Consider the following 22,435-nt stretch of genomic DNA (forward strand, 5'->3'; position numbering starts at 1 on the left):
GTTAGCCTGAGCCACGAGACAAGAGGAAGAAATAAAAAGAATAGGGATAGGAAAGGGAGATGTTAAATTATCATTATTTGCAGATGACATGATATCTACTTAGAGGACCCCCAAAACTCCACCAAAAGACTTCTAGATTTCATAATAAAATTCAGTCACATATTCAAAGTCAACAGTCAAAACTCAATAGCCTTCCTGTACACAAATAATAAACTCACTGAAAGAAAAATTAGGGAAACAACACCTTTCATTCACAAAAGCATCCAAGAAAATGAAATACCTAGGAATCAATCTAATGAAGGAAGTAAATGACCTATGTTAGTTACTTTTCTTTCACTGATGAGACAAAACCCCCAAAGCTTAAAATTTAATTAGCTCACAGTTTGTAGAGGTTTCAGTCCATATTTTCTTGATTCCAAGGCAGAGTGGCACTTGGCAGAAGAGCAACCATTTATGATAGCAGAAGACAGCAAAATCAACAACTGAAACATAACAGCATCTTTCTGCTGCTTTTATACTATAATTCAAACTTCTGGGTTTGGGACAGCTCCAAAGCAATTGGTGGACTAATCCAGCAATCACTCACCCTAAATTCCAGCATTCCAACACCAATCACACACTCTAGACTCAGCTACCTCTGAAAAAGGTCCACCTAAAAGTGCATGAGGCTTTGGGTGGACATCTAGACCCAAAACAAAACAAGATGTTTTCATTGAAAACTGCAGTCCTCTAAAAAAGGAGATCAAAGAGGATATCAGAAAATGGAAATATCCCTTGTTCTTGGGTACAAAGAACCAAATTAGTGAAAATGGCCATACTTTCAAAATTGTTATATCAATTTAATACAATTCTAATCAAAATACCAATACCTCACAGAATTAAAGAAAACAATCCTAAAATTCATTTTGAACCAGGAGAGAGCTAGAATAGTAAAAGCAATTCTAGGCAACAAAGCCAAGGCAAGGGTCATCACAAACCCTAACTTGAAATTATACTGAAAAGCAACTGTGATAAAAACAGCATGGTACTGGCACAAAAAAAAAAAAAAACCTACAGACCTAAGGATCAATGGAAAAGAATAGAAGATACAGAAACAACTCCAGACCCAGCAGTCTGAATTAGCGTATAAAAGCCACCTTATCTGGAAGAAGGAGCCAAATATCTTTGCTGGAAGAAAGGTAGCCTCTTTAATAAGTAGTGCTGGGAAAACTTGCTTTCTTCATGCCTAAGATTAAAATTAGACCTGTATCTTTCATTAGGTACTAAACTAAAATGGAAATGGATGAAAGATCTAAATATTAAATAGAAACACTGAATCTGATAGAAAATAGAATAGGTAGAACTCTTGAAGACATTAGTGTGGGCAAATACTTCATGAACAAAACTCCTATTACACAAGAATTATCATGAAGAATCAACAACTGGGACCTCATCTTATTAAAAAGATTTTGCACAGTAAGAGAAACCACCAATAGAATGAAAAGACAACCCACAGTGTGTATAAAAAACTTTGCCAGCTGTTCCTCAAAAAATCAATACCTAGCATATATAAATAAAATTTTTTAAAAAGACTCCCTAATTTAAAAACCAATCCAAAAATAGGCATCTAAAGTGAAAAGACTTCTCAGAGGCAAAAGTAGAAATGTGAAATAAATACATGAAAAAATGTTCAAGATCGGGCTTCCAGTGAACCAGGCTCCACCATGGGGACTGGGAGGAGACTCAGCAAGAAAAGAAACCACGCCTTCCCATCAGCCAGCGGGGGTCTGATTGGGAAACCAGAGGAGCATGCCCTCCATCCCGTGGGATGACAGCAACTGAGGTGAAGCCAACAGCTTGATGCTTGTATTGTTCGATTGACTTTGCAAGCCTAGAGCTGGTGGTCTGGGCATCTATTTGGAGGACAGTAGTGTGCATTGTGACAACTGTGAGGGATTTTCTTCTGTCTTGTTTTTGAAATCCATGTTTTGTTCTCTTTTACTGTTTTGTTTTATTCCTGCACCTGAGCAACTATTTTGAATATAACAATATGAGGTATTAAAACCATTTTTAAGTCCCTATCATCTTGTTTTAAAATCCTGTATAGCTATTGTTTTTGTTGTTGTTATCATTTTGCTTTTTTAACTGTTGCTTGTGGGGTTTGTTTGCTTCTTGATTTTTCTTTTTCTCTTTAAAATAAAAAAAAATGTTCAAGATCACTGATCTTCAAGAGATGCAAACTGAAACAATGCTGAGATTCCATCTCACTCCAGAAAGAATGGCTATTATCAAGAAATCAACCAATAACAAATGATGGTGGAGCAGCAGGGAAAAAAAAGAAATTTTTCCCCCTGTTGGTGGGAGTGTAGACTGGTGCAACCATTGTGAAAATCAGTGTGAAGATTCCTCGAAACACTAGGACTGGAAGTTCCATTTGACCCAGCTATTCCCCTTCTTGGTATCTTCTTGAAAGAATTAAAAGCATTGCACCACAGCAATATATGTAGAACCACACTTAGAGTGGTACTGTTTGCAATAGCTAAATCTTGAAAACACCCTAAATGTTCATCATGATCAATGAATAAAGAAGATATGGGGTTTTCTATACAATGGAGTACTACTCTGGCATATAAAGGGGGAGCTTGAGACATTTCTAACTAAATGGATAAACCTTGAGATTATATTCTTAAGTGAAATAAATTAGACACTCATATATAAATAAATACCACATTGCTTCACTGGTATGAGAAATCAAAAGTGTAAATAAGACCAAAATATATTCTAATGCTGAGTAATGGGAAGAAAATGTTCATATGAGAAAGAAGGGGAGGCGGCCATGAGAAAGGAAAAGAAGGAGAATAGAAAGAAAACATAAAAACCAAACTTTTATAAGTAAGGAGAGGAAGAGGAGCTGAAGAGAGGGGAAAGGGAAAGAAAGGAGAAGCAGGATATATCATGTACAGGTACAAATTTCCTATGATGAATATCATCAATATGTATATCTAAAATGTACCAATAAAATAAGAAGTTTTTTTAAAATGTTAACTGAAAGCTGGGCATGGTGGTGCACTCCTATAATCCCAGAACTCAGGAGGCTAAGGTAGGTGGATCATTGCAAGTTCTTGACCAGTCTGGGCTACAGGGTGAGCCCAAGGACAGCATAGTGAGATCCTGTCTCAAAAAGACCAAAAAAAAAAGTTAACTGAAAATACAAAACAAAGTAAGTGACTACCCTACTGGAAACTCCCTCCAAAGAGTTGCCTTTGCACTAAAAATAAAATGTAAATTCTTGTAATAAAACACAGCCCCTGCAGACCTCCCTCACTGTATCTTCTACTTACACTCTTTGAGGGGTCAAATACGAACTAAGCACCCTACTGCGCGTCAAACACGGCGCTAGATGCCAGGGATACAGCAGTGATCCAAACCAACAATAATCCTGCCTGTGTGGATCTGACATGCTGCCTTCTTCCACAACAAGGCCATTCCCCCAGAAGGCCTTAATACTTCCTGAAATTATCTAATTACATGTGGCTGTGAGCTCAAAGAGAGCTGGGCTCTTCTCTCCATTGCTCATAACCACATCCATAGGTCTAGAGAAGTCTTGTTTATAGTTAGACCTCAGTAACAGTTGTAGAAATATTAGCTAACATTCAGTAATTTCTTTCATCTGCACCTGGCCCTGTTTTAAATTGTGTGCAGGTGACGGCAGGTGTGTGAGTGGTACTGGGGACTGAGCTAAATGCCCAGCCTCTTTTGAAGTTTTATTTAGAAACGGATTCTAACTCTTAAATTGCATAAACTGGACTGGAATTTAGAGTCCTCCAGCTGTTGCCTCCCAGAGCGCTGGGATGACAGGTGTGCACCACCACACCTGGACACATGTACCTTTCTAATCCTGCAAACTAGTACCGTTGCACAAGACTGTTAAACGGGTTCAGGAAAGACAAACTGTGAACTGCAGTAGTCAGGCTTCACTCCTCCGGTACCTAATCAATGCGCAAGCTGCCTCTAAATGACTGAGTGAAGAATGTATTCATCAGACTGGCCGAGGTCCAAACCCTAGCTCTGCCGCTGCGCCCCGTGACGTAGGGAGGGTTACCAATTTACCCCTGGACTTAGATTCCTTGTTCTTAAAGGCCAAGTTCCTCCTCCTAGTTCACGGAGATAAGATGCGCGAGGAGACTGCCTCAAAGAGTCCGCACATGCCCACGCGCACGCACGCACACCCCGTTAACAGAGGAGGGAGCGAAGCGAGGCGGGGTGCGGGGTCACCGCCCGGCCGAGGTGTGGCGGCTGCCGGCTGCGCAAGTCCCCGCTCCCAGGTCGATCCTGTTTGCTGACGCCCTACCTGGGGCCCCAGGCGCTGTCTCCGCCCCTCACCCCAACCCAGCCCCGAGCCCGGGGAAAAGCACAGGTGCCCTGCAGACCCGTTGGTGCGTGAGTCCCGACCCCAGGCCGCCGCACGGCAGAGCCGGAGCACCCCGCCTGTAAGCCAGGGGATCGGACTGCCCCGCCCCTCTGCCCGATTTCTCCCGGGAGGGAGGCGCCCGGCGCTCGCCCTTAACCCGCCCCCCGCCGGGAGCGTGAGCCCGGGCGGAAGGCGCCGACCTGCGGAGATGGAGGCCACTGGCACCTGGGCGCTGCTGCTCGTCCTGCTGCTACTCCTGCTGAGCCTGGCGCTACCCGCGAGCCGGGCCCCCGGCCACCTGCCCCCGGGGCCCGCGGTGCTACCGCTGCTGGGGAACCTCCTGCAGCTGCGACCCGGGGCGCTGTACTCCGGGCTGCTGCGGGTGAGGAGTCGCGGGGCGTCCCGGCCAGCGGCAGGGGTGCCCTGGAGAGGAGCCCGAGTGCCTGGGCAGAGGGCCCCTCGGACACCCTAGGAAGGAGGTGGGGCAGGGTCCCCAGGTAGAAGGACTACAGTGCCCAGGGCTGGGGCCAAGAGCAGATTGTCCTGGCTGAGAAGGCAAGGGAGGCGCTGGAGAAAGGATCTCGGACTGGGGGGCCGGGACTCCAGAGAAGCAGAAATTGAAACATCCTGGAGAAGTGGTGAGAGCAGGAAGCAGGGTCTAGAGGGTCAGGGGTGGCATCCGGAGGGGTCCTCAGTGCTGGCAAAGTGGCTGAGAAACAGGAACCGTCAAGGGCATGATTCACTGGATTTTAGTGGGCTTGACTTGACCCACAGGGAGGGGACACAGGAGAAAGGCGTGGGGATGCTGGGGGCAGTGGGGCCTGAGAAAAGGGTGGAGGTTTGCAGGTTCTCACAGGGGTAGGTAGCTCAGGCTGGCCGTCAGAGGGTGGGTGTAGTACAGCTGGAAGGAATCTGGGCTTTCCTGGAAGGATGAGGAATCCTCCCAATCAGCACGGGGGTGTAAAGTGGGTCCCCATTTTAAAAGATTCTGAGAGACTTTTTGTTCCCCAGATCGAATTTATGACCTTGCACTTGCTAGGCAGGTGCTTACATCACTGAGCTAAATCCCCAGCCTCTGAGAGACTTCTTAAGGACATAGGAATGGGTGCTGTCTTGGGGAGAGAGGACACAGGTGCTCAGCAGTATCTGCTCTAGAATTTGAGGGTTTTAGCAGTGATTGGGGAGGGACCTGGATTTGGGAGGAAGGGGAATAATGAATAATGAGATCAAAGTTGGTTGTGGATTGTCCTGGGACAAGCGGTTAGGGCCTGGCCAGAAGATCTTGGATGGAAACTGGAAAGCAAGTTTGGGGAGCCTGGTGCAAAAAGAACTGAGCCTCCGGAGAGGTTTATTCCACGGCCAGGTGTGGCTGGCCTCTGTGATCCCAGCACTGTGCCAGGCTGAGGAAGGAGGATGTCAAGTCCAGCAGCAGTCATGGGGTCTATTTCTGCTTAAGGGGAAGAGACAGGGTTCTGGTAGAAGAGGAAGCAGCCAGATCAGTAAGCTCATCCGGAGCCAGGGGCAGCTCCCAGCCCCACAGCAGCTTCTGGTCTCCCTCCCTGCCCACAGCTGAGTAAGAAGTATGGACCGGTGTTCACAGTGCACCTGGGCCCCTGGCGGCGCGTGGTGGTCCTGGTTGGGCATGAGGCTGTGCGCGAGGCCTTGGGAGATCAGGCTGAAGAATTCAGTGGGCGAGGAACCTTGGCTACACTGGACCAGATTTTTAACTGTCACGGTAAGTCATGAGAGGAGGCGGAAACTATTGTCTCCTGCTGGCACTTTCACACGTGGCTTAGTGATCCTGCTTCCTTGTCTATAAACCTGGCTAAGTCTTAGGCCTATCACATAGGGCTGTAGTAAAGACAGAATGAGGGTGGGACCTGTGTGCACATGCTAATTGCCAGGCTTTATCAGTGGTAACAATCACTGATCCAGGTGAAGCAAGGCTTGGGGAACCTATAAGCAAGCATCTCAAAAGCGCAGATATCCTCCAGTGGACACAAAAAGCAGCAGCTCTTGGCTTTCTCGGCCCAGTGACAAAGCCAGCCCATCCTGCTCCTCTGGGGTACCCAGGCTCCAGGGAAACTAGACCTGCACCAGATAGTGACAGTGCAGAGCAGTCCACCGGAACAGGGAGATACAGGCTGGCATGGGGAAGTCCCTGCAACTATATGGACACTCCTGACCAGCTTGTTTGGTGCGAAACATCTAGGAAATCTGCCTGAAAGTGATGATGTCTGAGTGGAGACTCGGGATGACTGGCAAGGGTATTTCCAGCACAAAGAGCAGTGTGTACAAAAGCAAGAGGGTAAGAGAAGACACATTTAGGAGCCTTGTAGTTAACACAGCAGAGGGAGGGAGTAGAATTCTACAATGACAGCTGGACATAGGGGGCCTATCCTGGTGGTGAAGGGGATCAGGGAAGGCTTCTCGGAAGGGGAGGCTGTTTGAGCTGAGACATGAAGGCTGTGTGGAGTTAGTTCATCAAGGATGGGGGCTCATGAGTAATGCAGGCACGAGGACAGCAGGGACACAGGCAAGGGGGGAGGATCATGATACCTTTGAGGAAGTGAGAGGAAGCTGCTGCAGTTGTAGCAGTTGAGCAATAAAGCCAAGACGTCAACAGGCCCCTGGTCACCCAGGACCTGTGAGTTAAACCACAGAGCTTGGGTTTTGGTTATCTTAGGAGCCTTTGTTTGTTCGTTTGTTAGGGATGAGGTCATACTGAAGATTGAACCCAGGGCCTTTGCACTGAACTGTATCACTATACCCTCCATTATTTTTTAATTTGAGACAGGGCTCCACTAAGTCACTAAATTGCAGTCACTTTCGATCCTCCTATCTCAAGCTCTTAGGAGCTGGGATGTAGGAGTGGGCTACCACACCCAGATGTAACTGTGGATTTTAAGCAGGATAGGGCAATAGGCAGAGTTGGAAAGATCCTCTGCGTGTTATTTAGGGGACAAAACTGAATGCTGATACCCCAGAAAGGGGACCAGTTGGGTATGTACAAGTTCCCCGGGGGTGGGGAGATAGGAATAGGACCAGGGGCCAGGAGATGGATAGTGGACTGAGATGGGGACCCAGCGGGAAATGTCCAAGGGCTACTGCAGACTTTTATTCAACAGGTGGAAATAAAGAGTTCAGAAAAGGGAAAGGTCTGTCGGGAGCAGGTGTCTCAGATAAAGAAGGAAAGCTGTACTTTCACCCTCTTCTCTGTTTGTACTTCCAACTATGAGGCAGTTGTGCTCCATAAATGCTGAGGTAGGCAGATGAAAAGAAAAGAGGGATTAAATGGCAGATGGGTGGAGAAAGGAATGAATCTTCACCCATCCTGATTAATCACTGAGCATGAGCCATGAAGTATCTCATGCTCAGGAAAACATCCTCTCTCATCCAAAGCCAAAGGACAGAGGAACACATTCAATTCTGTACTTATTGAGCACCTGGGAAGTCCTCTTCCCTGGGCCAGGCAGGTATGGACTGAGGACACGGTGCCAGGGCACCTCATTAGGAGGGAAGGACCGGTCTGTCCCTCCTTGAACCTGGCTTTCTGTGCAGGAGTTTTCTTTGCCAACGGGGAGCGGTGGAGGCAGCTGAGGAAATTCACCATGCAGGCTCTGCGGGACCTGGGCATGGGGAAGCCAGAAGGCGAGGAGCTGATCCAGGCGGAAGTCCAGCATCTGGTGGAGGCGTTGCAGAGGACAGAAGGTCAGCGGGGCGGGGCCAGCACACTGTGCCTGGGGGGAGGGGTCCAGCCCAGCCCAGGGAAAGTGCAGGGCAAAAACCTTGGGCCCTGGGGCTGGGGGGGGGGGGCTCTGTTCCCCTCCACGCTCTGTCTCTGTCTCTGTCTTGGTCCTGTCATCCATATCTCTCAGCCTGTTTTGTTTTATTTTGTAGTAGTAGAAATTGAATTAGGGCCTTGGTCCTGAGATACATCCTCAGACTTTTTGTATATTTTATTTCAAGACAGGGTCTCTCTAAGTCACTAATTTGCTCACGTTGCACTTGCATTTGTGATTCTCCTACCACAGTTTCCCAGGGAGTGCCAGAATTACAGCTGTGTACTACCATGCCCGTTTCTTTCAGCTTATTTGTGTGTGTGTGTGTGTGTGTGTGTGTGTGTGTGTGTGTGTGTGTGTTTGAGACAAGGTCTCACTATGCAGTTCAGGCTGATCTTGAGCTCGCTTTGTAGCCCAGACTGGTCTTGAACTTGCAATGATCCTCCTGCCTCAGCCTTCCAAGTGCCAGGATTCTTTCTTTTTTTCTTTCCCTCCTTTTTTCTGTTTGATCTCATCTGTCCCTCTCATCTCCCTGCCTGCCTCTATCTTTCTTCCTGCCTGTCTGTTTCTATCTGTATCCCTGTTACTCCGTCCATGTGTCTCTCCCTGTCGGTCTACTAACCATCCATCCATGTCTCTGTGGATATGGACAGACACCTTTCTCTCTGGTTAGGTCCACTGTCCACTCTGTCCCTGTGTTTGCTTCATGCTGGCTTCCCTCTGCATCCCCACAACCTTCTCCCTCCTTCCCCGGCCTGCAGGACACCCATTTGATCCCTCCCTGCTGTTGGCCCAGGCCACCTCCAACATTGTCTGCTTACTTCTCTTTGACCTCCGCTTCTCCTACGAGGATAAGGAGTTTCAGGCTGTGATCCAGGCAGCTGGCGGTACTTTGCTGGGGATCAGTTCCACATACGGCCAGGTAAATGGATGGGACCCCTCTCTGGCCACCTTCCTCAAAAGTTCCTTCCAAATCCCTTGAAAACCAGTGATGTTTTCTCCTGCAGATCTACGAGATGTTCTCCTGGATCCTGAAGCTACTGCCAGGTCCTAACACACAACTCCTCCGCTACTTGGACACTCTGGCCACCTTCACTTCCCAGCAGGTGCAGCAGCACCAGGGCAACCTGGACACCTCAGGACCTGCGCGAGATCTTGTGGATGCCTTCCTGCTGAAGATGGCACAGGTGGGGAAGGTTGAGGGAGGCTGCAGGGCTCCCTCTGGGATGGTGGTGGTGTCCTCACTGGTCCCTCTGGGGCCAAGTATACCTGGGCAGCTCAGTGGGGTCTCTTTCTCTGTCTGCATGTGTGGGCACATGTCTTCTCTGTGTGTCCTCCTGCCATTCATCGCTCCATCTCTTTCCATGTATTGTTCTTACCTCCTCTCCCAGGCCCACTCAGAAAGCCCTGGAGGACTGGCATCTCACTCTCCTTTGCGTCTCTTCTTTCTTTCCTCCTTCCTCACCCCTGTAATTGGGCCCTGTGCCCAAGATCCTGCCACCAGTAAGTCTCATGGTCACTTACCCCGTCCACTGCCTATTTTCCCATCCGCACTAGATGTCAATTACAATTAGGTGATTTGAAAAGCCTTGCAATTTAAAATTATGTTAATAAGATCTACTTTATGAATTATATAAGAACAATTTCTTATTATAAGAGAAAAGGGAGAATTTTTCTTAACCCTGTGGCCCCATTTCTCTCTGTCTCTGTCTCTGTCTCTGTCTCTGTAGGTAGCAGGGATTGAACCCAGTTGAACCCAGGCTTTTGAAACAAGCTACATCCTCAAACCTTTTTATTTTGCATTTTGAGACACGGTTTTGCAGTTTCTAAATGGCACAGGTTGGGCTCAAATTTGTAATCGTCCTGCCTCAGCCTCCCAGAGTGTTGGGATTACAGGCACATACCACCATGTCCACTATACTTTCATTAAAAAAAAAAAAAACACAAATGTGTTTAGGCTGAGGTTGTAGCTCTATGATAGGGCACATACTTAGCAGGAGGAAGACACTGGGTTGAATCCCTAGCTCCAACTGGTACAGGGCAGAGGATGCAGAGAAGGGTGGGTGCCATTTTTAAAAGTTCTTTTTCATTACACTGGGGATGGAACCCAGATCTTCATGCATATAAAGCCATATACTACCACTGAGCTACACCCCCAACCCAACAAAATTTTTAATTTATGATTTATTCACTTAATCATTTTTTGACAGAATCTTTCTATGTAGTTCAGATTGGCCTTGAATTCATTATGTATACCAGGCTGACCTTGAAATCCTCCCGTCTTAGCCTCCCAAGTGCTGAGATTATATGCATGTACTACCGTACCTGGCTCCAACTCAATAAAATTTTAATTGTAATAAAATATGCATAAAGTTTACCATTGGAACCATTTTAATGTATACCATTCATTAGTATTAAGCTCATTCATATTATTATATAATCTCCAAAGCGCTTTGTTGTTGATGATGCTGTTGTTTTTATAGTATTCAGTGGTACTTTACTTTAGCATGAGCTACACCTCCAGCCCTTTTTAAAAAAAAAAGTTTTTTTAAATAGAGTCTTGCTAAATTACCCAGGAAAGAGCTGGTGTGTGGCTCATGCCTATAATCCCAGCACTTGGGAGGTTGAAGCAGGTGAATCATAGTAAGTTCAAGACCAGCCTGGGCTACAAAATGAGCTCAAGGCCGGCATGAACAGCATAGCAAGACCCTGTTTTAAAAACATAAAATAAAATAAAAATGGCCCAAGAAGGGCCATTTTTTTTCTCTTTTTTTCCTTTTATACTTTTTTTAGCTTTTCTACCAGAGCAAACTAATATTAAGAGCCCACTTGCAATCATCCTGCCTCAGTTTCCCTAACTTCTGGATGATAAGCATGTGTTCCCACATATGCTTTAGAGCTCCTTGCATCTTGCAGAATGACTCTCTATAGCCATTAACTAACTCCTGCCTGCTTCTACCTTTTTGAAGCTGTGGACAGTCACTTTGCTACTTTCATCTGTGAATTTGACCACCCTAAGTATTTCATATAAGTGGAATCATACAATATTGCCCTTTTGTAACTGGCTTATTTCACTGAGTGCAGCATCCTTAAGGTTCCTCCACGTTGTAGGAAGTGGCAGGATTTCCTTCCTTTAAGCCTGAATAGTTTTCCCGGGTATGGACCTTGTTTCCCTGAAAATAACACCTGGCCATTGTTAATTAAGCACTGCAGATTGTACCTCACTCTCCTCTTATTGGTGGCTACTCTGTAATGGCCAGTAAGGCAAGGTGACTGGAGCTGGCATTTTTGATGTCTGGCTTTCAAGACTGATTATTTTCTGGTTGAGTTTTATGGAGGGGGAAACGCCCCATATTTGGTGTATCTATTCATCCTTTAGTGGCTATTTAGGTTGCTTCCGTCTCGTGGCCATTGTGAATAATTCTGCTATGAATATATGTATACGAATATTTTTGAGTCCTTAATTTCAGCTCTTTTTTGGATTTTGGAGAGAGGGTATCACCACGTAGTTCAGGCTGGCCTTGAACTCACTGCCTAGCCCACACTGCCTCAAACTCCCATTGATCCTCTTCCCTTAGATTCCTAAGTGTTGGGGTTACAGGTGTTCACCACTGCACCTTGCTCCTATTTTTAATTCTTCTAGGTATATACATAGTGAAGTTGCTGGGCCTTATGATTACTGTATTTTTCAAATTTTTTTTCTTTTGAAGTACTAGGAATGGACCCCAGGATACCCTACCACTAAAGCTACATCCCCAGCCCTTTTTGTGAGTTACAAATCTTGGTTTATTTTTGAGATAGGGTCTTGCCAGGCTCACCTCAAACTTACAATTTCCTTGCCTCGGTTTCCTGAGTAGCTGGGATTCCAGGCGTGCACCATGTATCTTTAATTTTTGAGGAGCTGCCACATTTTTTTTCCACAACAACAGTACCAACTGTACATTGGTACACAAACATTGGCATTTCTCCACATCTGCACCAACATTTAATTCTCTTCTAAATTGTTGGGGTTTTTGTTATTTGGTTTTTGGTCTTTTGAGACAGGATCTTGCTGTATAGTTCAGGTTATCCTCAAACGCAAGATCTTTCTGCTCTGGTCTTTTAAGTGCTAGGAATATAAGCATGTGCCACCAGGCTTGCCTCACTTTCACTTTTTTTTTCTCTCTCTCTCTCTTTTCTTTTATTTCATATTCTTTTTTTAAGCTTTTCAACTGGAGCAAACTAATATCAAGAGCCCACTTGCCAGCTTTTCCAAAACATTTATTTAAACTCCCTGTTGAAGTTTTAACTTGCTACTCTGCACCCCAACACTGTTTTCTCTAAGCCCCTACTTCCCGCAGCCTGTGTTCTCTGAGCCCCTCTGCCTGCTTTCTTCCAGGAGGAAAAAAACCTGAGCACAGAATTCACTGAGAAGAACTTGCTGATGACAGTCACTTATCTGCTGTTTGCTGGGACAATGACAACGGGTGCCACTGTCCGCTATGCCCTCCTGCTCCTTCTGAAATATCCTGAGGTGCAAAGTAAGAAACTTTCCCACCAGCCAGGCTCCAGGGACATAAGTGAGGGCTGAGGAGGGCAGAAGAGCAGGTAGAGCAGACAGGCTGAGCCAGTGTCTGGAATGAGAATGAGTAACTGGCAGTGAGAGGCTGGGGGCTGCCAGTGACAAGGCAGGAGGTGGCTGTAGGGCCTTGTCCCTTTGACACAGTACATTGTGTGCTGTTTTCAGCCACAGGGAGCGCGGAAGGATTTTGAGCAGGGAGAATACAGGGTCAAATCAGGATTTTATTAAAATCCTTTAGGTTGTCCTAAAGAACTGGATTGTAAAGGGTGAGAAAGGGTGCCAGGAGCCCTGGGAGGAGCATAGGGACCTAAAGGAAGAGGACAGGGCTGGACAAGCTGTGAGGGTGAAAAAGAGCAGAACAGACAGGTCTTGGAGGGTAACAAGGGAATGAGATGTGCGAGGACAGTGGGAACAGTCGGTCCATCCTGAAGTGGGGCAGGAGGGATAAGGAAAAAACTGGTTTCAAAGGAGACGCTCGGGCCACTGGGGAATAATTTGAGTAGGGTCTAGACACAAGAAGGGATGCAGGAAATTATAAGACAGCCAGATAGGGGCTGCAGATTAAAATTTAGGGTCCTCTGACAGGTTTGTGGTACACATCTGTAATCCCAGCACTCTGGGAAGCTAAGTCAGGAGGTTCTCAAATTCAAGCCCAAGCCCAGCTTGAGCAATGTATCATTTAACGAGAATTTGTCTCAAAAAAATTAATAAAGAGATAGGCATGTAGTTCAGTCTCTGGGTTCAATGCTCAGAAATGAAAGAACAAACAAATTAAGGTCCTCACAGAACAGGGAGGGTGAGTGATAAGAGGCAGGGTTGGGAATGAGCTCTGATGAATTCTGGGTCACACAGCTATGTTAAATGCAGGCAGGCCAGTGGGGTGGACTGGCCTAGTGGTGTCCTTGGAATCAGCTGTGATTTTGGGCAGGTGACTTAGAGTTCACCAGGCCTCAGTTTCCTCATCTGGGAATTGCAGATAGATATCTACTCCACAGGTTGCTGTGGGATTAAGAGGACAGATATGACGGCCCCAGGCTCTCTGAGCCTTTGGAGGTTGCTCTCCCCTCTGCCAGCCTCATCCTAAATCACCACTGCCCAAGACAACAGGGCTGCTAAGAGGAAGGTCAGAGCCCCGCAACCCTACTCTCTTCTTGCTTGCAGAGCAGGTACGGGAGGAGCTGATGCGGGAGCTGCCAGCTGGCCAGGCACCCAGCCTGCGGGACCGGCCCCACCTCCCTTTCACAGACGCAGTTCTGCATGAGGCACAGCGGCTGCTGGCGCTCGTGCCCATGGGCATGCCCCATGTCATCACGAAGACCACTAGCTTCCGAGGGTACACGCTGCCCAAGGTGGGTGTGTGGATGGGCACAGCCCAGCAGTGGCCTCTGCTTTGGAGCCTTAGTTATTTGCTAAAATAATTGGTGTATCAAAGCTTTTCTTGATTTTGGGGGGTGGGTACTGAGGATTGAGCCCAGGGCCACCTCTGTGCTGAGTATATCCTCAGCCCTGCGTTGTTTGAGGATCTCACTAAGTCACTAAATGGCCCAGGTTGTGCTCAAATTTGCAGTGCTACTGCTTCAACCCTTCCAGTGCCCAAATTACAGGCCTGGACGTTTTTTATTTGAATTTCTTTCTATCTGTCGTCTGTCTGTTAGACTTTACTGCAAACACCCAGAGTCTGTCCCTTTCCCTTCCCTCTCTCCTTCCCTCTCCCCTTCCCTCTCTCCTTCCCTCTCCCCTTCCTTCTTCCCTTTTCCCTTACCTCTTCCTCTTTCCCTTCTCCCTCCTCCTTTTTCTCCCCTTCTCCCTCCCTCTCTCCCCCTCTTCTTGTGGAATCCCTGCCTCTTCACTGAAAAGCAGCTAAGACCTAGAATCACCACCAGGGGACGATATTTCCCGGGTCCTGAAATTAACACAGCTGCTCCTTGCTTCACTGTAGAATCAAACCATAGCAGTTAAAATTCAGCCACTATGGCTGCAGTCTTGGACAAATTTCTTCATGCTCTGAACCTCAAAATACCCCTCTTCTAAACTTGGAATAGAAGTAGCATCATGAGAGAACTATAAGATAATGCTCATAAAACCAAACTCAGTTATTGGTGGCTGAGGAGGAGGGGGCACCATAATGATATTGAGAAGCCAGGTGTGGTGAACTATGCCTATAATCCCATCATTCTGGGAGGCTGAGGCAGGAAGATCACAAATTTGAGCTCAGCCTGTGCAACTTAGTGCCTGCGAAACGCTGTCTCAAAATAATTAAATAGGGCTCGGCAGCATAAGTGCCTGCCTCAAGACCTGGCAAGCCAAGGTCTTGAGTTTGATTCCCAGTACCAAAACAAAACTAATTATTGTTGGTTTTTGTTGTTGTTGTTGTTGTTATTGAAGGCTTAGGGTGTAGGGATTTAGCTCAGTGTAGCTCAGTCTGGGTTCTGCACCCAGTACTACCAAAAGAATAAAAGATATCAGTACTTGGGGACCTGACCCAAATTTATTTATTTATTTTCTTTCTTTCTTTCTTTCTTTCTTTCTCTTTGTGAGATAGTCTCTTTGCTACATAGTTCATAGCAAGCTTTGAACTCACTGTGTACCCTAGGCTAGCCTCAAACTCAGTGATCCTCCTGCCTCAGCCCCCACCCCTACCCCCAAGGCTGGGATTACGGGAGGCATGCACCATCGAGCCCAGTACCAAAGTAATATTCTAAATGCTTTCGGTGTGTATTCTTATTTCATCCCCAAAGCAGCCTTCTCCAGGGACCAACCCCATTTCACAGAAGCAGAAATGGAGCTGGGAAGGCTAGGAGACTTTCTGAGGTCGACCAAGCCTACAAGGACAGAGGCCAAGTGGGAACCAGGAGCCTATGCCTTAACTACTCTTCTCTACCTTTCTTTTATTTCAAATGTACTAACCTGGCAGTATCTTTTCCTGGAGCCCCTCACCTTCCAACTGGGACCCCATTAGGCAGACATCCTGGCTCAGAAATCCCCCTTCCTCCTCTCTATCTCTCACCTGCTTCAGCCTCAGCCACAACCCCAGGAAATGGGGAGCTCTGATCTGGGCTGCAGCTGCTCCTCTCTCTGAACCTGAGCCAGGGAACTTTGGACAGCCCAGCTCACTCGCCCTCAGCTTCAGCCACAGCGCAGAGCTGAACTCTGACACATTCCACAGAGAGGTGGCTAAGGTTGGGCACAGCTGAATCATGACACACTCCCAAAGTTTCAAAACCAAGTGTGAAAATACCATTCTACAAACGGTTACCTTTGCCATGGTTTCCTCATCCTTTCATATGTCTTGTTTTGTTTTGTTGTAATTTTTAAGACATGATCTCATTATGCAGGTCAGGCTGGCCTTGAACTCTCCACAGTCTTCTCATCTCAGCCTCCTGAGTGTGTACAAGTGTGTACCACCAGATGAGTTTAACCTCCTCATTTTAAAATGGGGGTAATATGCTGGGCGTGGTTGCACACCCTTACAATTCTAGCTACTCAGGACGCTAAGGCAGGAAGATTAAAACTTTATCAAGCATCTATCATGATCCTATCTCAAAATAAAATAAAAAGACTGTTGTAGAGCAGTAAAGTATTTGCATAATATGCATGAAACCCTGGGTTCTATCCCCAGCACTGCAAAAAATGAAAAAAGTAAAACTGGAATAATATTTGTTCCTACCTTATAGACTTGTCCAAAAGATTTAATGACAGAGACAGTGATGAATGCCTATAATCCCAGCACTCTGGGAGGCTGAGACAGGATGATAGCAAGTCTAAAACCAACCTGGGCAACTCAGTAACTTGACAAGATCTTGTTTCAAAAAGTAAAAAGAAAAGAAAAAAGGCTGGGAATGTAGCTCAGCATGAAAGTCCTGGGCTTATTCACCAGCACAGGAAAAACAGCTAGGAAGAGAAAGGATACGCAGATGTGCACACAAGCAAGCATGTGTGCATGTGAGACACATGTACTGTGCACCTGTTACACAGAGGTAGTATGTGTATGTGCTCACAGTCAACACCCAGTTAATGCTGATGTCATTGTTTTGCAAACTGGTGTCCCTAGCACTCCAGGCTGATACTTGGCTGTCTTAGGCCAAGTGGCCTGGCCTAGTAAGAACCATAGTTTTATCATTTCCCTCAGGGCACTGAGGTCTTCCCTCTCCTTGGCTCCGTCCTGCATGACCCTACAATCTTCGAGCAGCCAGAGAAGTTCAACCCAGGCCGTTTCCTGGATGCGGAAGGACGGTTCAAGAAACCCAAAGCATTCCTGCCCTACTCCTTAGGTGGGGAAGGGGTCCTGGCTGAGAAGGACATTGGTGCCAGCTGGAGGCACCCTCCCCGCACCCTGGGTTCCCAATTGCCACTCCCATCCCCAACCCCAAGGACAAGGGTGTGCATGGGACAGGTTCAACCCCGTCCCCCGTCTCCTTCCCAGGTAAGCGCATCTGCCTTGGAGAGGGCCTGGCACAAGCAGAACTTTTCCTCCTCTTCACCGCCATCCTGCAAGCCTTTTACCTAGACAGCCCGTGCCCACCAGACACCCTGAGCCTCCAGCCAGCTGTCAGTGGCCTCTTCAACATCCCTCCAGCCTTCCAGCTGCAGGTCCATCCTGCTGACTTCCACCCCACCGTGCAGACCAGATGAAGGAGGGCGCTTGGGAAGGTGGGAGCTGCCCAGGGCAACATCCCCACCATTCATGGACAGGGTGTGTGTCCAGAGCCCCGGGTCCACACCAAAGGCAAACTGGCTACATCTGCAGCTGTTTTCTAGAGATGCCACACAGACAGTTGGCCCACACAGCTGCTGTGACACAGGCATACAGTCTTGGGGACCACAGCTGCTGTATGAGACATCAATGTAGTGCAGTATGTCTGGAGCCACAAGCAGAGGCCCATGTATCCCACCAAACCATACACCACACAACTGCCTGCACCCTCAGTCCACATGGGGGAGTCCAGCCACCATCCTCGCAGCCGCACAAACAAGCCCACCTGTGGTCACAGCTCTCACGCCCTCTTCAGCCAACAGACAGTGCCACTCTCTGGGCACCTGCCACAGAGAACAGCATGACTGGGTTCGATCATGCCACAGTCAGAAATACTGTTCTCCCTCCCTGTCTGTAGCCCCAACTCGCGCCCCTTGAGTGTCCTCACCACCCTCCAAGCCCATGAGCACTGCCAGCCACAGCCCCCAACCACTGATCCACACTACCAGCCCATGCATGGCCCCGTCCTGCTTCCCCTCATAGCTTCCCACTGAGACACACCACTCTACAGGGACGTGGTCCCCAGCCACCTCTACTCTTTTGTCTCCAGAGACACCCTTTCTAGGCATTGTTTTTCCTCAGATTTTCCCAAATACAAGACTTCCTGGTGCTGGGGGTTTAGCGTAGCAGCACAAGTGCCTACCTGGCAAGCACGAAATCCTGAGTTTGATCCCTGGTACCAAAAAAAAAAAAGACTTCCTGATCTGCAGTTGTGTACCCAAACCTTGGACACAGGTCCCCCAGACCAGAGAAAGCACACCCCCATCCCTGCTTATGTAACCATGTTGATATAGAGCCCCAAAGTCCCTAGTTTATATTAAAGTCCCCATCACTGGAAGAGCTAGAGGACCAAGAAAGGGCCAGGTCCCAACACCCAGTATTAGGAAAGAGGCCTGATCTGACCTCTTTATCACATAAAGGTTCTTACTTTGCAATAAAAGTTTGTTTCTGGCCCCTGGTCTGGCCCAGGGCATGGCCTCATGTGCATATGTGACCATGTCTGTCGTCTGTCGCAGTGAGTAAGGGGTGGGGACGAGGGAGTGCACCCCTCCCCTGAGGTTGGGCGGGAGCTGAAAAACACAGTCACCACCCACCCTGGCTGTTGACATCAGTACCAGATGTGGAGCTGAAATTGGAGGGCTGGGGAGGGGCAGAGCTGGGGCTGTCCTGCTTGGGGGGCCCAGGCCCAGGGAAAGGGAACAGAACAGACTCAATGGCTGGGGACTCTCCAAGTCTGAAAGCAGATACTTACAGTCACCAATCCATGCACATAGACCCCTCTCTGGGCTCTTCCAACACCCCTTCCCTCCTGCCTGCCTTTCATAAGCAAAGGCTTTTTGTTTTCTTTCTTTCTCTCTTTCTTTCTTTCTTTTCTTTCTTTCTTTCTTTCTTTCTTTCTTTTCTTTCTTTCTCTTTCTTCCTTCCTTCCTTCCTTCCTTTCTTCTACTGAGGATTAAGCCCAGGGCCTTTGCACTGAGCTATAACCCCAGCCCTTATATACATTTTTGATTTTAAGTCACTGGGTTACCTAGGCTGGACTCAAATTTGCTATCCTCCTGCCTCAGCCTTCCAGAGTGCTAAGATTACAGGCACGTCCCAGCTAAGCTATTTATTTCTGATTTGGTTTGGTGTTTTGTCAAGGCAGGGTCTCACTCTGTATTTTAAGATGGCTTTCAACTGGCTTTGAACAAGCTACATCCCCAGCCTTTTTTTTTCCTTCCCTGTGGCTGGTTTTGAACTGGTTTTGTGGCCTAGCCATGGCTTGAATTCAGGGTGATCCTCCTATCTCCTAGGTTAGGCTCTTAAGAGCTACCTGTAATCCCGTCTCAAAAAAATAAAAATAAAAAATTAAGAAGCTGAGACTGGAATTAAATCCTAACTGCCACTTGCTACCTGACTACGCCTTGTGGAGGATTTACCATCTTAAACCTGTAATAGAAAAGTAAGAAATGTAGGGGCAGGAGGGGTAGATTGGTGTAGGACACTTGCCTAGCACATGTGAGTCCCTGGATTTGATCCCCACCACTACAAAAACATAAGGAATATGAAAAATTCTGAAACCTAATACAAACTAATACATGCTAAGTTCCTGGACTTCATATTGCTATTTTTTATATTTCAAATGATGTGAATAGGAATGAGGCTGAAGGTTTTTCCTGTGAAAAATTCGAGGCGATGACTTGGCTTCCCTTTGGATTCAAAAGTCACATTCAGGGAAATTGCGAAGCAGACAGAAATTAAAAAAAAAAAAAAAAAAAAACACAATAGCTTATTTAAAGAAAAACGGACCTTGCACTGCGTTTGGTATAAAAACTGACCAGAGGGCTGGGGGTGGAACTCAGTGGCAGAGCATTTGCCTGTCCTGGGTGAGGCTCGGGGTTCCACTGCCAGCACCACAAGGAAAACAAAAAATGACATCAGGAAGATTTTAGTAGAAAGTAAAAAACATGAAGTCACTCACATTCCTTCAACAATGGAGAGGGATTATCAGACCCCCAAAGTACAAAAAGGTAGTTAGTATGGCCTTCAGAAGTGTTTGTGTCTGTGGTAAAATACACATAGCATCATTAAAACGCACTGTCATAAGTGTATAATTTTGTGGCATTAAATAACATTTGTGATGTTCTATAACCATGTCACCACTATCTACCCCCCAAATTTTTCATCATTCCCAATGAAAACTCACTCAATTCTTCCCCCTGTGAAGTGTACCCTTTTTTTGTCTTTATTTTGCGTTGTTTTTTCAGTACTGGGAAGTTGAACCCAAGGCCTTCACATCAAGCTACATCCCATGCCTTGTTTAATTTTTTTTTTTTTTTGAGACAAGATCTCACTAAATTTCAATCTTCCTGCTTCAGCTTCCCAGCGTATTGGGATTATAGGCATGCTCTAATACACCCAGCTTCCACAATATTCATTACTGATTTACTATCACAGTGAACAATTCTATCAGTGTACATGTTTCCCTGATGATCTCATATTTTATAGCTAGTTTATTCAAATCAGAATCCAAATGTCACTTGAGGTGTCTCTTAAACTGTTAAAATCTGTAACTGTTCCCATACTTTTGTATGCCATTTGTTTATTAAGCCGCATCATTGGCCCTGAACAATTGTTCGTGATCTAGATGTGGCTGATGGCATCTCTGGGGTGTCAGTCAAGATGCAACTACAGCCCAAGCTCTTTTTACTTTTTGTTTTGAGGCAGGGCCTTACTAAGTTTCCCCAGGCAAGATTCAAAATTTGTAATCCTCCTTCTTCAGCTTCCCTTAGTGCTGGGATTACAGGGGTACACCAACACATCTGGTTTCATTTTTTAAAAATATACCTCTAGGTGACACATATCTCTAATCCCACAATCGGGAGGCAAGAGAATTGCCATGAGATTGAGGCCAGTCTAGACTACACAGTGCAACCCTGTCTCAAAAGAATATTTTTTTTCAAGGTAAATTGAAGGCCTATGGTGGGTACTCAGCAAATAGGGATGTTGTTTGTTTGTTTCAGTACTGGCAACTGAACTCAGGACCTGCTACATGTTGGGCAAGTGCAAACCTCTGAGCTACACCTCTAGGCCTTTTTTACATTTTATTTTGAGACAAGATTTTGTTTTGTTTTGTTTTGTTGTGTTTTGAAACAAGGTCTTACTAAAATTCCCAGGCAGGCCTTGAACTTGAGATTTTCCTCTCTCTGCTTCCTGAGTAGCTATGACTACAGGTATGCACTGCTAAACCAGGCTTAGCAAATAGCTCTTCAGTGAATGAGTTCACAGGTTCTAGTTCACAATAGATCCAGCTGAATCTGCTGAGCTTAAAGTAAGTACAGACTCCTATGGGCCTAAAGAAGAGAGTGGGCCTTTGCACATGTTTGTACCCAAAATGCCACAATTATATTAATTGTCTCTTTACAGCAGGTTTTTTACAGGATAGCAGGGATATAGCAGTGACCAAAACAAACCCAGTCTTTTCTCTCCCATAGACCAGCAGGAGGAGATAGACTTGAGACATGTAATGGTGCCAATAACTGTATGATGACACCCCATGCAAAGAAATAATGCCAAAGGAAAGGAGAAGGTGGTAAACAGCACGGTGACCTAGGAGGTGACTGGAAGCGTCTTGGCAGTGATACAACATGATGGGACAGTGGAGATGTCTGAGGAGGGTTGTACAGGAGTTGGGACAAAAAGCAGCGTGAGGAAGATCCATGACCTGGAAGGAGGCTCCTTGGGTGAGAATAGAAAAGATACACAAAGTTGGGAAGAGGGAGGGTTGCGTGAACGTGATGAGGGCCTGTAGGCCTCAGGGAAGAGTCTGAGGCTTTGTCTGAAAAGTTCAGGATGGGAGAGGGAAGGGTTCAATATGGGACTAAGAAATATCCCTCTGACTGTTGAGGGGGACACAGGTTGGAGGAAGGAGGACAGGCTCCCAGCCCAGGGATGAGACAGAAATGCCTTTTGATGTTAGCTGGGTGATAGGTCGGGTGGTACAAAAGTAGAGGGGCCATGCCAACATCAGGAAGCCACACAAAGGGAACTCTGTGATGAGCTTCAGGGACACCAAGCCCCAGACAGAAATGACCCAGAATAGATAGAGGCCGCCACCCTCCTCCTGCACAGACTGTCCACACAGAGCTCCCTGAGCCAAATCCTCAGGGCACGGGAATAACAGGCAGCCAAGCCAACACAGGGCCCAGGTCTGCAAGGGCCCAATGCACAGCCCAGCTGGGGAAAGAGCAGAGGGGAAGTGCGGGGTCAGACAGCGCTGAAATGTCAGACCTCACAGGAACCTTGTCAGCTGTGGTCACCGCGTGCATGCGTGCGTGCATGCGTGCCTGCGTGCAAAGAACCTATGAACCTTATACACTATGAGCCAGGCCATCCGCTCTAGCCTGTGACAGAACCACACTGAGACCCAAGCAGGAGGTCAGTCTCCTGCCAGAGAACGACCTTAACAG

General features: G+C 46.9%; 1 protein-coding gene across 2 annotated transcripts; it reads left to right on the plus strand.

Moving 5' to 3' along the window:
* Window positions 1–4,223: 4,223 nt before the first annotated feature.
* On the plus strand, window positions 4,224–18,473 carry LOC100729689 (cytochrome P450 2S1). Of its 2 annotated transcripts, XM_003462023.5 has the most exons (9): window positions 4,238–4,772; window positions 5,960–6,125; window positions 7,952–8,101; window positions 8,934–9,094; window positions 9,180–9,359; window positions 12,551–12,692; window positions 13,895–14,082; window positions 16,863–17,004; window positions 17,157–18,473. In XM_003462023.5, the coding sequence occupies exons 1-9, from the start codon at window positions 4,599–4,601 to the stop codon at window positions 17,363–17,365; spliced, it is 1,512 nt and encodes a 503-aa protein (XP_003462071.1). In that variant the 5' UTR covers window positions 4,238–4,598; the 3' UTR covers window positions 17,366–18,473. The 2 variants fall into 2 exon arrangements, with proteins under 2 accessions (XP_063108870.1, XP_003462071.1); XM_063252800.1 differs by lacking the exons at window positions 16,863–17,004; window positions 17,157–18,473 and adding an exon at window positions 15,475–16,796 and having other exon boundaries at window positions 4,224–4,772.
* Window positions 18,474–22,435: the final 3,962 nt, after the last annotated feature.

Source organism: Cavia porcellus, unplaced genomic scaffold, assembly GCF_034190915.1.
Source record: "Cavia porcellus strain 051 isolate PalLab524CR breed Dunkin Hartley unplaced genomic scaffold, mCavPor4.1 scaffold_7, whole genome shotgun sequence".
Classification (NCBI taxonomy): domain Eukaryota; kingdom Metazoa; phylum Chordata; class Mammalia; order Rodentia; family Caviidae; genus Cavia; species Cavia porcellus.